Source organism: Octodon degus, unplaced genomic scaffold (assembly GCF_000260255.1).
Source record: "Octodon degus isolate 3935 unplaced genomic scaffold, OctDeg1.0 scaffold00047, whole genome shotgun sequence".
NCBI classification, from domain to species: Eukaryota; Metazoa; Chordata; class Mammalia; order Rodentia; family Octodontidae; genus Octodon; species Octodon degus.
In genome coordinates, this window is record NW_004524623.1 from 9919484 (window position 1) to 9931879 (window position 12396).

Consider the following 12396-nt stretch of genomic DNA (forward strand, 5'->3'; position numbering starts at 1 on the left):
AGGTCCTGAGTTTGACTTCCAGTATGAGAGAAGAAAAAAAAAGAACCTTGGCTCTGGGGAATCAATACAAATCTACTAATGCATAGAGTTCTCTGTACCTTATATGAAGGACACACATACCCAAACACACAGACATACACGTGCGTACTGTTTGCACTGGCCTGTGCTAATTGAATTCTCTGATGAACATGTTACCATTTTCCATAGTGGGTCCAAGAAGCAGAATTTATCGTAGTTTCTAATTCTTTGTGGAGATGCTAGTGTCTTGAACCAATGAGGTCTCCTTTCGCTAGTGTTATTGACGATGTTGAAAGGTCTGTTATTCATTAGTATTCCTAAGAAAGCATGAGAAAAAAGGCAAGCAGCAGCACTGACTTCCAAGTAATTGAGCTCTATTGTTTTTAATCAATTTCTTACTGAATGCCATAAGTAGAATATGTGCCTAAAATTGTTTCTTTTATTCTGATCACACACAGCATACAATCTAATTAAAAGTCACATGAATAGTGTGGTAGATTTCTAGGTTATATTTATTTTGAGAAATAAAATTAGGTGTATATAATGGAGTTTTATGAAGAAGAAATCATGTTATTTATATAAAAATAATTGAGATAATAAGAAGCAAACAACTCAATGTTATTTCAGACATTTCTAGATGTAGGTGATTAATGACTTCATTAGATATTTATGAAGGCCCTCTCGTTTGATTATTGTTATATATCTGATATTAACAAACATCATTCCATTGTAAGACTTGAAAATTAAAATCTATTCTCAAAATGCTGTTTTCAGAGCATCACAGGATAACTTATCTGGACAAAGGAAGCTGGCTTCTGGGGAACATCAATCAAACAGGCTACTTTAGAGTCAACTATGACCTCAGGAATTGGAGATTATTAATTGATCAGTTAATCAGGAACCATGAGGTATACTCTGGATTTGCTCATCAACGATATGCTTTTCTATCTGAATGCCTGTCATTTTAGTACTACATTATTGCGTTTTTTTTTCTCTCCTGATTGGCCTCCTAGGTTCTTTCTGTCAGTAACCGTGCAGGTTTGATCGACGACGCTTTCAGCCTGGCCAGGTATGTTTTCCTGTGGATTCATAATAAAAACTTACACCACCCACCAAGACTTCTTCTGTTATGCTAAGTAGCATATTGATTTTGAACTTAAAAATTAAAAATATAATTTCTACCTCATGATCTTTGTGTTTAGATAGGAATTACATTCACTGTCCCAGTCTCTTGATCAATAATAGCCATAAGGTATTTCTGACACTGGAGAAACTTGACCAATTTCCATGCAGGTTCAATTTAACATGTTAGAGATTAATAATCTCTTTCCAATTTCTTTAATGAACTCCACAAAATGACCAGGGCATTATATTTAACATTTGCTAGAAAATAACTTCAAGCATCAACAATGTTTTTTCAGACAATGTTTTTTGATGCTTTTTGAATGTGATTCATTATGGAAAGCTCAAGTGGCAAGACAGATATTCCATGGAGTAAAACTTCTCTGAACAAAATATATGTCAATTTTGTAGCAGAAAGTTTTAGCTGTATTAATTATAGCAATATTTGATTATTTTTAAAATAGTTTTGCAATTTGATTTATAATGTTAAAATCAGTTGTTCCTTTCAATAGTCATCATATGAAATGATAGCCATAAGCTTAAATTTTTAACTAGATTTTGAGATTAAATAGTAAAATAAACTCATGTTTTTTATATTGTTTAATCTTTCAAGTCCAGGTAGTTTTAATTTTAATAATCTAGTCTTATGCCCTGAAATTAAATATGGGAATTTCTTTGTACTTACCTGCTTCTCATGATTTACCACATTTTCTACCAAAATAATTCTGTGAAGCTGTTTAGTTATGTGTGATGTGAACACACAACTCATCTTAGTTATAGCCACTGTTTTGTTGATTGGACCTTAAACTCCTTTTACAGTTTATGTATTCAATCAAATCTCAATTCTCCTTCCTATGTTAAAAAATATATCATTCCCTGTAGCATTCTAGTCCATCAAAACTAATGAACTCATATGTACAAGACTTGGTAAGTACTTTGTAAGAAACAAAGTCAAAGTTATGGACCCACAAAAGGGATTGGTTTTGTAGATAAATATCTATATCTATATCTATACCTATATCTCTATCTATCTATATATAATTTATAGGGGAGAATACACATAAAGCAGGGTAAAGAAGAAACTTTTCCATTAAAGAAAACAAATTTTTGATACTTGCTTTTCTTTATTGCCACTAGAGACAGTAAAATCATTACTGTTAAGGTTTCTCTTACTTGGTGAGTGACACCATTGTCAGTGTGTCAGTCTGACCGGACACCTCATTTCGCTGGCACTAATTTGCCAGCATGCTCTGTGTTAAGTCCAAGGACAATTTACCAGCAAGGAAGTTTCCAAGGGAATTAAATCAATTAAATATAGCTGTATGCTTAGAATGGAGATTTACTTCCAGAAGATAAATGAGGGCCATTCCATACCACAGCACCATCTTATTGAGCAAAATGTTAGGAACAAAATAAATGGATAGAGATCTGCTAAGAAAATATACCTTATAACAGAAAAAATATTTCTAGTTGGTAGCTTAGAGAGTCCAAAAATATAAAAAGTGTACGTATTGTAATATTGCACTGACAGAGAAAGAGAAAAAGAGAGGGCTATGAAGTATCAAAAAGAAAGGCTTATGAAAGGAAGGAAAGGAAAAGAAAAGAAAGCAAACTAAAGGAAAGAAAAAAGAAAAGAGTAGTTATCACTACTTGATACAAAAGAAACAGTAGTTATCAAACACTTTTTTTTCCCTGTATTTTAGGGAAGGGTCTGCAGGGTGTTCAGGGGCTCACTACTAGATCGGACTCATAGTGATCCACCTGTTTAACAGCCTCCCAAAGTGCTGGGATTACAGGTGCATGTCACCATGCTCAGTCTCAATTGCCTTCTCAGCACACCCCGTTGGGGGGCTGGTACAACAGGCCGAGGGATCCCCTAGAGCCCCTGTACCTGCTTGCAGGTGCTTTTATCTGCTGAGCTAATTTCAAACACTTGATAGACCCAGACACTATTCTGTTTCACATGTGATGCAGCTCCGTATCTCTGTAAGATTGGGACCAGCACCTCCTGTCAATGCCATAATCCTTGGATGCTTGAGACACTTTCATAAAATGGTATAGTAATGGCATATAATCTGTGCATATTCTCTTATATGCTTTAAATCATTCTTAGATTATCATGTACCTAATAAAATGTAAGTAATGTGCTAATAGTTGTTATGCTATGTCTAGTGACCTACAGCAAGAAAATGATTTTAATTTTGGAGGACTTAAGTTTCCAATAACATTATCTTTTATGCATACTTATCAGAAAAAATATGCAAATCTTATTGAATTACACTTCCAACCTATTAACTGCTTGTGAAATAATTTTATTATCAAACCAGTAACATAAATATGAAATTAAGCTTTTTTCATACAAATAACTTCCTCTTATCTCAATTAGGTGTTATTTGTATTTCATTGTGTTCCAGCAAATCTTTCATAATTTTGCTATTCAATCTATATCATACTTCTTTAAATTTCTTGAGCATGTTAGGCATTGTCACTGTTCAGGACCACGGCACTAGGTAACAGATGAGAGATTACTTGGAATTAAAGTCTAATTTAAACCCTATGAAGTCCCAAAAAGCCTGCCCTTAACCCTAACTGAGACCCCTCAAAATGAAAGAGTCTCAAAGACAGACCTGAAATGAAGCTTTTGTCACTTTTTATTGATAGAACCAGAAAGCAAGGACAAAGGGTAAAAGAATGACACTTGTGCCAGAATTTATGTAGGGGACAGAGGAAGGACAGGGAAGGTCAGGGTGGTTGGCTACATTATTGAGCTAAGTGATAAATCAGAACATGAGGGGAGAGTGCCAGAACATTTATTCTTTAAGATGATATGTTTGATTCAACTTGGGCTTGGGGCCAGCCTTTAGGCTATTTTTTGGTATGGTTCCAAAAAGTCCCCTATCTCTACACATCCATGTCATCTATAGCACTGTTCAAGGCCCTCTCGAAGAGCTTCTTTAAAAACAACAAGAAGTGGGACACGGTGGTACATTCCTGCTATCCCAGTGCAGTTGGAGGCTTAGGCAATTTAGTGATCCAGTGTGGTGCTGCTTAAGATAAAAAAATAAAAATTGCTGAGATTGTAGCTCAATGTGAAAGTATTGGGTTCCATTCTTGGTACCATGGAAAAGTAAATAAATACACCAAAAAAAATAATGTGAAAAGTAAATATTTATTAAAACTTAGACACCAGGTACTATGCTGAGGCTATTATTCAGTTCATCCTTTAATCTTTGTAAACAAATGGAGTGAGTATAGTCACTGTTACCACGTTATAATGGGGACGTGGAGGGTTGGGGGGTTGGTGGGAGGGAAGTCGGACCACAGAAGAGTCCTCAACTTCAAATCAGAGTTTGCCATCGCATGGGGCTTCTCTTTTCATCCTCGTCTCCTTTTCTGTCCAGAATATTAGCATTCACTTAAAAAGGACAAATGCATTATTTCATTTGCCCCTCCTCACCTCGGCCTCATGTGTGGTTCTGGCAAACATAAGGCGATGTTAGCTGGGCGTTGTCACGGCAGGCACGCCTGGCGGCTCGCTACTGGCTCTCCTGCATTTCCAGCTGCTTTTGTATGATCTGGATGGCTCATTTGGCCTCTTCCTCCCAACACTACTGACCTTCTGATACAGGATTGCATCGATGTGTTCGCTACATAATTACTGACATGAATTTATAATTAATTATTAAATTATTAATTTATCAAATTATAACCTTTCATGCCATTATTTTTGTGCAGTTAAGAAGCTGTAAACTTGCATTCTTTTAAAACTATTTTTAAGCATGGGAAAAATAGGTATGCTATAATAGGAAAATATTAAAAGAGAGAAATACAACATCTAGTCCTTATTAATTCTCTGCCTGCACTTTACCCCTTTACACTTTTAAATTAGTTAACCCATTTAATCTTTGGTATGCACCCAACCAGTTATTTTTCTTTATATTTCCATATAATTTATCTTTCTCCAACATGAACAGAAATGCATTCCTATTGTTTCTAGTTGTTGAGTATAGTCAAGACTGGGGCGATCATCCTAGAGCTATCTTCCACTGTGCACATGCATATTTTTAAGGTCTGATTCTTATAATGCAATTCTGGGGTCAAGAATACAACATTTTAAATGAACATTAAAAATTATATAACTTTTTTCATTTTACTCCTCCATCATCCATACATGATATGTTCTATGTTCTCCCAGTTCTCCACTATAATAAATACTGTAAGTAGTTTAGATTTGGACAATCTTTTTTATGTATTTAGTACAGGGTCTACAGGGTCTCACTATGTAGATTGGACTCATAGTGATTCTCCTGTTTTCAGTCTCCCGAGAGCTGGGATTACAGGTGCACGACACGATGCCCAGTCTCAATCGCTGTCTCAGTGTGTCCTGGGGGTGGGACCGGCATGGCACTCCAAAAATCAAATCCTGGCTGCTATGCTCTGCGTAAGCAGGCACTTTAGTCTCCTGAGTTACCTGGCCAGCCCATTAGATTTGGGCTATCTTACAGTCAAAGGAACTTGGGGGAGTTGTTGCCTGCTGGTTAAAAGAAGTTATGCATGTGCTATAGTTTGGATCTGGACTGTCCCATGAAGGCTCGTGTGTTGAAGACTAGGTCCATGTGGTGGTGCTATTAGGAGCTGAAGGAAGCATTAGAAAGTGGTTCTGATTGGAGGAAGCAGAGCATTAGAGGCAACCTTAGCAGGGGTCTGGGGCTCTGGCCCCTTTTCCCATCTTTCTGCTTCCTAGCCACCACAAGATGAACAGCTCGTTGACCCGCACGCTCTCTACCATGATGTTCTTCCTTGCTACAGGCTCAAAATTGTACAGTGAGTGCTAGTGGACATCTAAAGCCAATAACTAAAAGGAATGCTTTCTCCTTTTAAGTCAGTTTTTCTCTGCTATTTTGTCTCAGCAACAGAAAACTGAGTAGCAGCCCGCTTTTGTGTACATTTGTTATTTCTGTTTTTTTTTTTTTTTTTTTTCTGAACTGTCACTTGCTTTCAAAAAAGAAAGAAACATAAAAACCTAATAGAAAGATCGGTAAAGGTATTTTTCCTGTTTTGTGCTTTGGAAGCATTACAATATTAGTTGTTTTGATAGCAACAATTTTACAATATGTTATCTCCACAATATGCCAAGTTTTTTCATTTTAAAGCTTTTCTTTTATAATTTTCTGGGTCTTCTACTTCTGTCTCACCCAGAATAGCTTCCCTCTAGGAAGCTTTTGAACCTATTTCATTTTTCTTTTGATGCTATTTGGTTTTACCTCAATCCTTATTGTATGGCCATTTTTTCTATATACAACGCAATAAAGGTCTAATTTTCTTTATTTTATTGCCAACTATTCCATTTCCGTTTATCTGAAGGGATTTCATTCTACTATATGTTTGAATTAGTATTTTAATCTTAATGTAAATGCTTATATTTTAGGACATTGGTGTGATTTCATTGAGTTGATCACTGTTTTATTATTTTAGTTCATTTGGATTCATAACATGTTATTAATAAAAATTTATCTTGTTATTAATCAAAATATTTTCAATGTAAGTTTTAAAATTAATTTGACAAATGTCATTTAAAAACATGCAATTATCCCTGGGGGTGTGTTAGACTTATGAATCAGTTTATACAGTATTAGCATCTTTTCATATTGAAGCTTCCCGGTGATGGAGCATATAGCATTTCTCTCCATCCGCTCAGGACCCTAAGTCACACCTTCCGATTTTAGGTGTGTCAGTTCTGGTAATGTGTTTCTTCATCTTAGAAAGGTCTCTGCTGCTGTAGTAGGTGGCATTCTTTCTAGACTCACATATTCTGATTTTGATTGCTTATGCCTAAAAATCAAGTGATCAAATACCTTGCAACTTTTGTTGTGCAATGACTCACTCCTTAAAATCAGTGACTTATTGGGGGATATGGCTCAGTGGCCCAAGTGCCTGCCTGGCATGCATATGGTCCTGAGTTCGATTCCTGGTAACAAAATATAAAATAAAACAAAATACAATAAAATCAGTGACTAAAATTCCTAGATAGTTTTGTTTTTGAGTATTTGTGCTTGATTTTTGACAGAGCATTGTTCAGTGAAAAGATATCAAAATGAACAAACTATATTCTTTGTTCCTGGTGAGCTCACAGTGCAGGGGGAGAGTGCATAGGAGGGAATGAGCTAGTTCTGGGTGGAAGTGTTAGGAATAAAATATTAGGAAACCACGAAACACTAAAGTATCAATGGGTCTAGAAAGAGGCCGGAAAACTGTATGAGGAAACGTACTAGGAAAGTGAAAATTCACTATGGGATGCATTTTAAAAAGTAGGAGAATAAGACCAGAAAAATGCATGAATAATAAGATACACTTTCAGCAGAACTGTTACAATACTAATGACTCATGACAGTTGAGTACAGAACGAATTTGATATTTCTAGAAAAGCCTAGAAAGGATGGCTCTTAGATAAAGTAAGTTTTGCATTGAAATTATACGTCAGTTTAATATATGATTGAAACTGAAATTAGTAAAAATTAAAAGAGTACGTATAGTCACTGGATTGAATATTTAATGCCATTAGCAAGCTCTAAGTTTGATGTGAACAATCTATAAAGTAATTACCAAATTATGGAGTTAAGTAGCATTTATCAAAATCATTAAAATGCTAATACTGTTGGAAATTTTGAGCATACTCCAAGAATTCCATAGATAAATCATTGTCACCACTGTCATTTTGGCCCTGAAACATTGATATAGATTTTTTACTTGGTCTCTAGATTCTTTTTATTTTTTGTATTTTAGGGAGGGATCTACGGGGTGTTCAGGATTTCATTACTAGATCAGACTTGTAGTGGTCTGCCTGTTTACAGCCTCCCAAGAGCTGGGATTACAGGTGTGCGTCACCACACCCAGTCTCAAGTGCCATCTCAGCACGCACCGGGGCTGGTGGGGGATTGAACCCCCCGACCCCTGCATTTGCCTAAGCAGGAGCTTTAATCCACTGAGCTATCAGAAAAGACTTAAAGTTACTATAATAAGCTATCTGGTGACATGATTAGCTATTTGCAGAGCCATCAAGGCAAGTTCTTACAATTTCTTTTGCAAACTTTGTTAAGGAATAGTGATTGCTGCTTTTTCTTGTAGTGTGTTTCTTATTTTATTACCAGGCACAGATACCCACATATGGAGGTCTCAGTGAGCACTCTGAGAAGTGCTCGAAGTGTTGGTGCACAGAAACCAGTCATGTATAATATAGATGGGCATATTGGTTAAATTAAAAAATACTTTATTGACTCCCAGCTTTTTAAATCTGATACATAGTTTCAAAAGTATAATTTTGGTATAATAGCTATTGGAAATATAATGATGAAAAAAAGTACGAGAACATTTCAGAACCTTGATACTTTATTTTTCCATCTCTGGTTTGTTGACAACATTGTTAAAATAACCTTAATAACATTTTTGAGCTGCATGATAATATTTTATTCCTTATGGGACTTCTTGCAGTTTTTAATCAGGAGTTCTTTTCTGTCCTCTGGGTGATGCTCCTGTAGCTTAAAGTTTTCCTTTTAAAACATGTGTTGATTATTTATTTACTTATTGAAGAAAATAGGAGGATACTATGCCTGAAAAGTGACAGATTCCTGCACCCGGCTAGAGAAGAAGCCTCTATTGGCACTTGGATTTCTGGTGGTTTAAGTGCGTAATGAAAATAATATTTTGTAAAAGCAACTGAGAATGGATGACTTAGAAACAGAAATTTAGACCTTTTTTGTTTTCATTTTATGTATTTGATACAGGGTCTCACTATGCAGCTCGGACTCACAGTTTTTCTCCTGTTTTCAGCCTCCCCAGCGCGGGGATTATGAGTGTACGCCACCACACTTGGACTCTGTGGCTGGCTCAGCACGCCCTGGAGGCAGGGTGGGCGCAGCATGCCTGACCTGGGATCGAAGCCTGGTCTCTGCACCTGCCAAAGCCAGTGCTTAGTCTGCTGAGCTATCTTGCCAGCCCTGGCATTTTCTCTAAGATAACTTGGCAGTCTGGACTTTCCCCACTTTATGGCACTCATTTCTTTTTTTAAAGCACTGTTTATCCTCAGTTTTAACATTTTTGTTGTTTCTTCTAGTGGAATCATGAGTTATTAGTGATTACAAAGTTTTTTTGGGGGGGGCGGAGGGTCTACAGGGTGTTCAGGGTCTCACCACTAGATCACACTTGTAGTGATCTGCCTGATTACAGCCTCCCAAGAGCTGGGATTACGGGTCCATGTCACCATGCCCAGTCTCAATTGCCATCTCAGTGCGCCCCAGGGGTGGGGCTGGCACAGCAGACCCAGGGTCGAACCCCGGCTCCTGCACCTGCTTGCAAGCACTTTAATCCCCTGAGCTAGTTGGCCGCCCCAATTGCAAAGCTTGTATTCTAACATATAGTTTATTATGCTTATTGGACCAAGAGAAGAGGGTGACTCCTCAGTTGCTTGTGGTAGGCTCATTTGAGAGAAGGATCCACATATGATTATGTTCTTAGTTATTCTTGTTAAGCCACAAGAATGTGTACAAAGAATTAAAATTAAATATTTATGAAGTCCTGAAAATGATAAAGCTGTTTATAGTAAACTAAGATTTATCGTTGCCTATATGCTTCCGGTCTTCTGCCGCTGACTGGAGGCGATTAGAATTAGCTCGCAATTATCTGCTTTCAGCCTTTCTGCCAACTGTGGTTGTTCTGTACTGTAAGCGGCAGCTCACAGTGAATCCTTCTGAGAGCTTCATGGCTATTCCCTCAAAATTACATTTCTCATATCCCTGAGGCTGGGATTCTAATTATCTGTTTGTCATCAGCAGCAAATGTACATCTTGAGATATACAAAAGAAGTCACCCTGAAGCCCTCTCGTATAACTTCCTGCATGCAATTATTTTAAAATGCCTATCTAAAGGACTCTAAATAAGTCTTGATTTTTACAGTCCTTTGCCACAGATAAATGTTAAAAATAGTCTGAAAGAATTTTCAAGGCATTTCACTGTAACAAACCAGCAGTGTACAGCTCTCTTTCTATTATAAAACAGTAAAAGCCTGCAGTGCATTTCTGGATTTTCAAGCTCCACTGTTCCTGCAGGCATGTGCTGGTTTGCTCAATGTGAGAGGCTGAGTTAGTACTTTCAGGGTGGAGTCACAGATGTTGTCCTTGGAATGAGGATTTATGGAGAGCAACTATACCAGGTGCTTCTGAGAAGTACAAATCTCTTGAGGCACTAAGGTCAGGTCTGTAGCTCTTGAGTGTGACAAACTTTCTTAAGGACTTTTAAATTGTCCTGCATTAAGCTGAAAGCAAAGTAGTAACCTGCCAGTACCAAATTTGTGTTTCACAGAAGAAAATGTTTTAATATTAATGTCTAATGCCTGAAAGTCTGAGTAGAAAGCAAAGGAAAGGTATTTTGACATCATTTGGTAGGTTTGATCCATTTTCTTAGCAAATAGCCTGAGTCTTGGGTTACAAAGCCATGACGTTTGTGGATTATAAAACTTTGCATTTAACCATTCCATTAATGAGAATAGGTAGTTTAAACTTCCAAGTGCAAGTATAAATTTTTAAAAATATGAATGTTTGTGGTTTTTAGCATCTCACACCTTAAAAATAATTTTATAACTCCCAGTGGGTTTACATGCTCTCTGGTCATGAAGTATGCAAATTGTGAATTTTAAAAAATTCTCTAGTTGTTTTAAAACCTATACCTAAGATTTCATAAGAATTTTCTGGGAATTTCCCAAAAATTTGCAATACCTGTTCATAACAAATTTCTTTAGTCTAATCTCCTCCGCAAATGTACATTTAAATCACTAACTTCACATGAATAGACCTGTAAGATGTACTTTTAGCATAAAACCTTAATATTCCTTTGATCTTAGATTCCTTGATGGGAATAATTTTATCTTACTGTTTCACTTTTCTTGAATTTGAGCTGTTCATTTTGCTGCTTGCTAGATGTATTTTGCATACTGAGGCCCAGTGCCTCTTTGCATAATCAAATCACCTGGGATGTTTTTTTATCTCTCTTGGGGTACCAGAGAGTCCACATTCCATCAAGCATTTTGTGCAGTCCTGATGCCTATGGAAATCTAAAGCCACAGTCATGCCTTTGCATCCCAGAGTCATGACCTGGGTATTCAATGGCAAAAACATCAAGAAATCAGAGATAGTTCAATTTTTTTCATTGTCATTATTGGATGTCGTCATTTCAAATATGCAAATTGATGGCTTAAGCAAAACTTATTATATGCATGCCTTAGACATTTTCCTAAACATGAAAATATAGTGGAAGGCTCCTCTATAATTAGTAGCCACCATTATATTCCAGTGAACAGACTGGCACACGTCAACCACTTACATAATTTTAAAGTGTTTAATAGTGTGCCCTGCTAGAAGACAAGACAACCTTCTTTTGTCAGACAACCTGGCTTCTAAATATACCGTATCTTGCAAATGTCTTCATCGTAGAAGCAGATAGTACAAACCTGACTATGTGCAGTCAGTGTTGAGAGGAGAGAAAAAAGGACATTTTAAAATTTTGTGATTATAGTATTGTTTTAGTAAGCTTCTTATTACTGCAATGAACTACTTGAGGTAATTAATATGTAAGAGGTTTATTTAGCTGGTATTTATTTAGCAAAGTTGCATTTATGTAGTAAGTTCAAGTCTAATATCCATTAATTTGAACCTCTGGCGAGGGTGGTGTTTTAGAGCAGGAGTATTTGTTAGAGATGTTGCTCACGTAACAAGCCAGGAAGCAGAGGGATGCTAAAGACCCAACAGGGTCTTAACATGTCCTTCAAGTCCCCACAGACCTGAGAACACAAGCACCTCCCAGTACTGATACCTGGAGATCCAGGCTTAGCACATGGACCTTGGAAGAGACACTGTCTATGTTTAAACCACACCCGCTGTGAGGACTGAGGAACTTGGAAAGATGAGGGAGAGAAACAATAACAAATTACTCTAGCAAGGAATAATTTTGAATAGGCAATGTAAAAGGAGAAGTGATTTATGGTCATTTAGAAAGCTAAAATTTCAATACAACTTTTTAGCCTCTTCCAGAACTGCTCAAAACTCCTAAGATTCTACTGAAATAAAGTTCGCCTTTTTTTTTGTAACTGTGTATTAATTGCAAATCTTAGTGTCTTTTGCTATCTATCCAGACACGATATTGGTTGTGTAAACCTTCCTTGGATTGCTTGCTTGTTTTCTTTCTTTCTTTCTTTCTTTCTTTCTTTCT

General features: G+C 36.7%; 1 protein-coding gene across 1 annotated transcript in view; it reads left to right on the forward strand.

The window, feature by feature from the left end:
* Trhde (thyrotropin releasing hormone degrading enzyme) overlaps positions 1–12396 on the forward strand; it is a 462867-nt gene that overhangs the window by 358642 nt on the left and 91829 nt on the right. Inside the window, exons 11-12 of the mRNA XM_004632174.3 lie at positions 793–926; positions 1032–1087. Coding sequence (XP_004632231.2) covers positions 793–926; positions 1032–1087 — 190 coding nt within the window. The remainder of the gene's footprint in view (positions 1–792; positions 927–1031; positions 1088–12396) is intronic.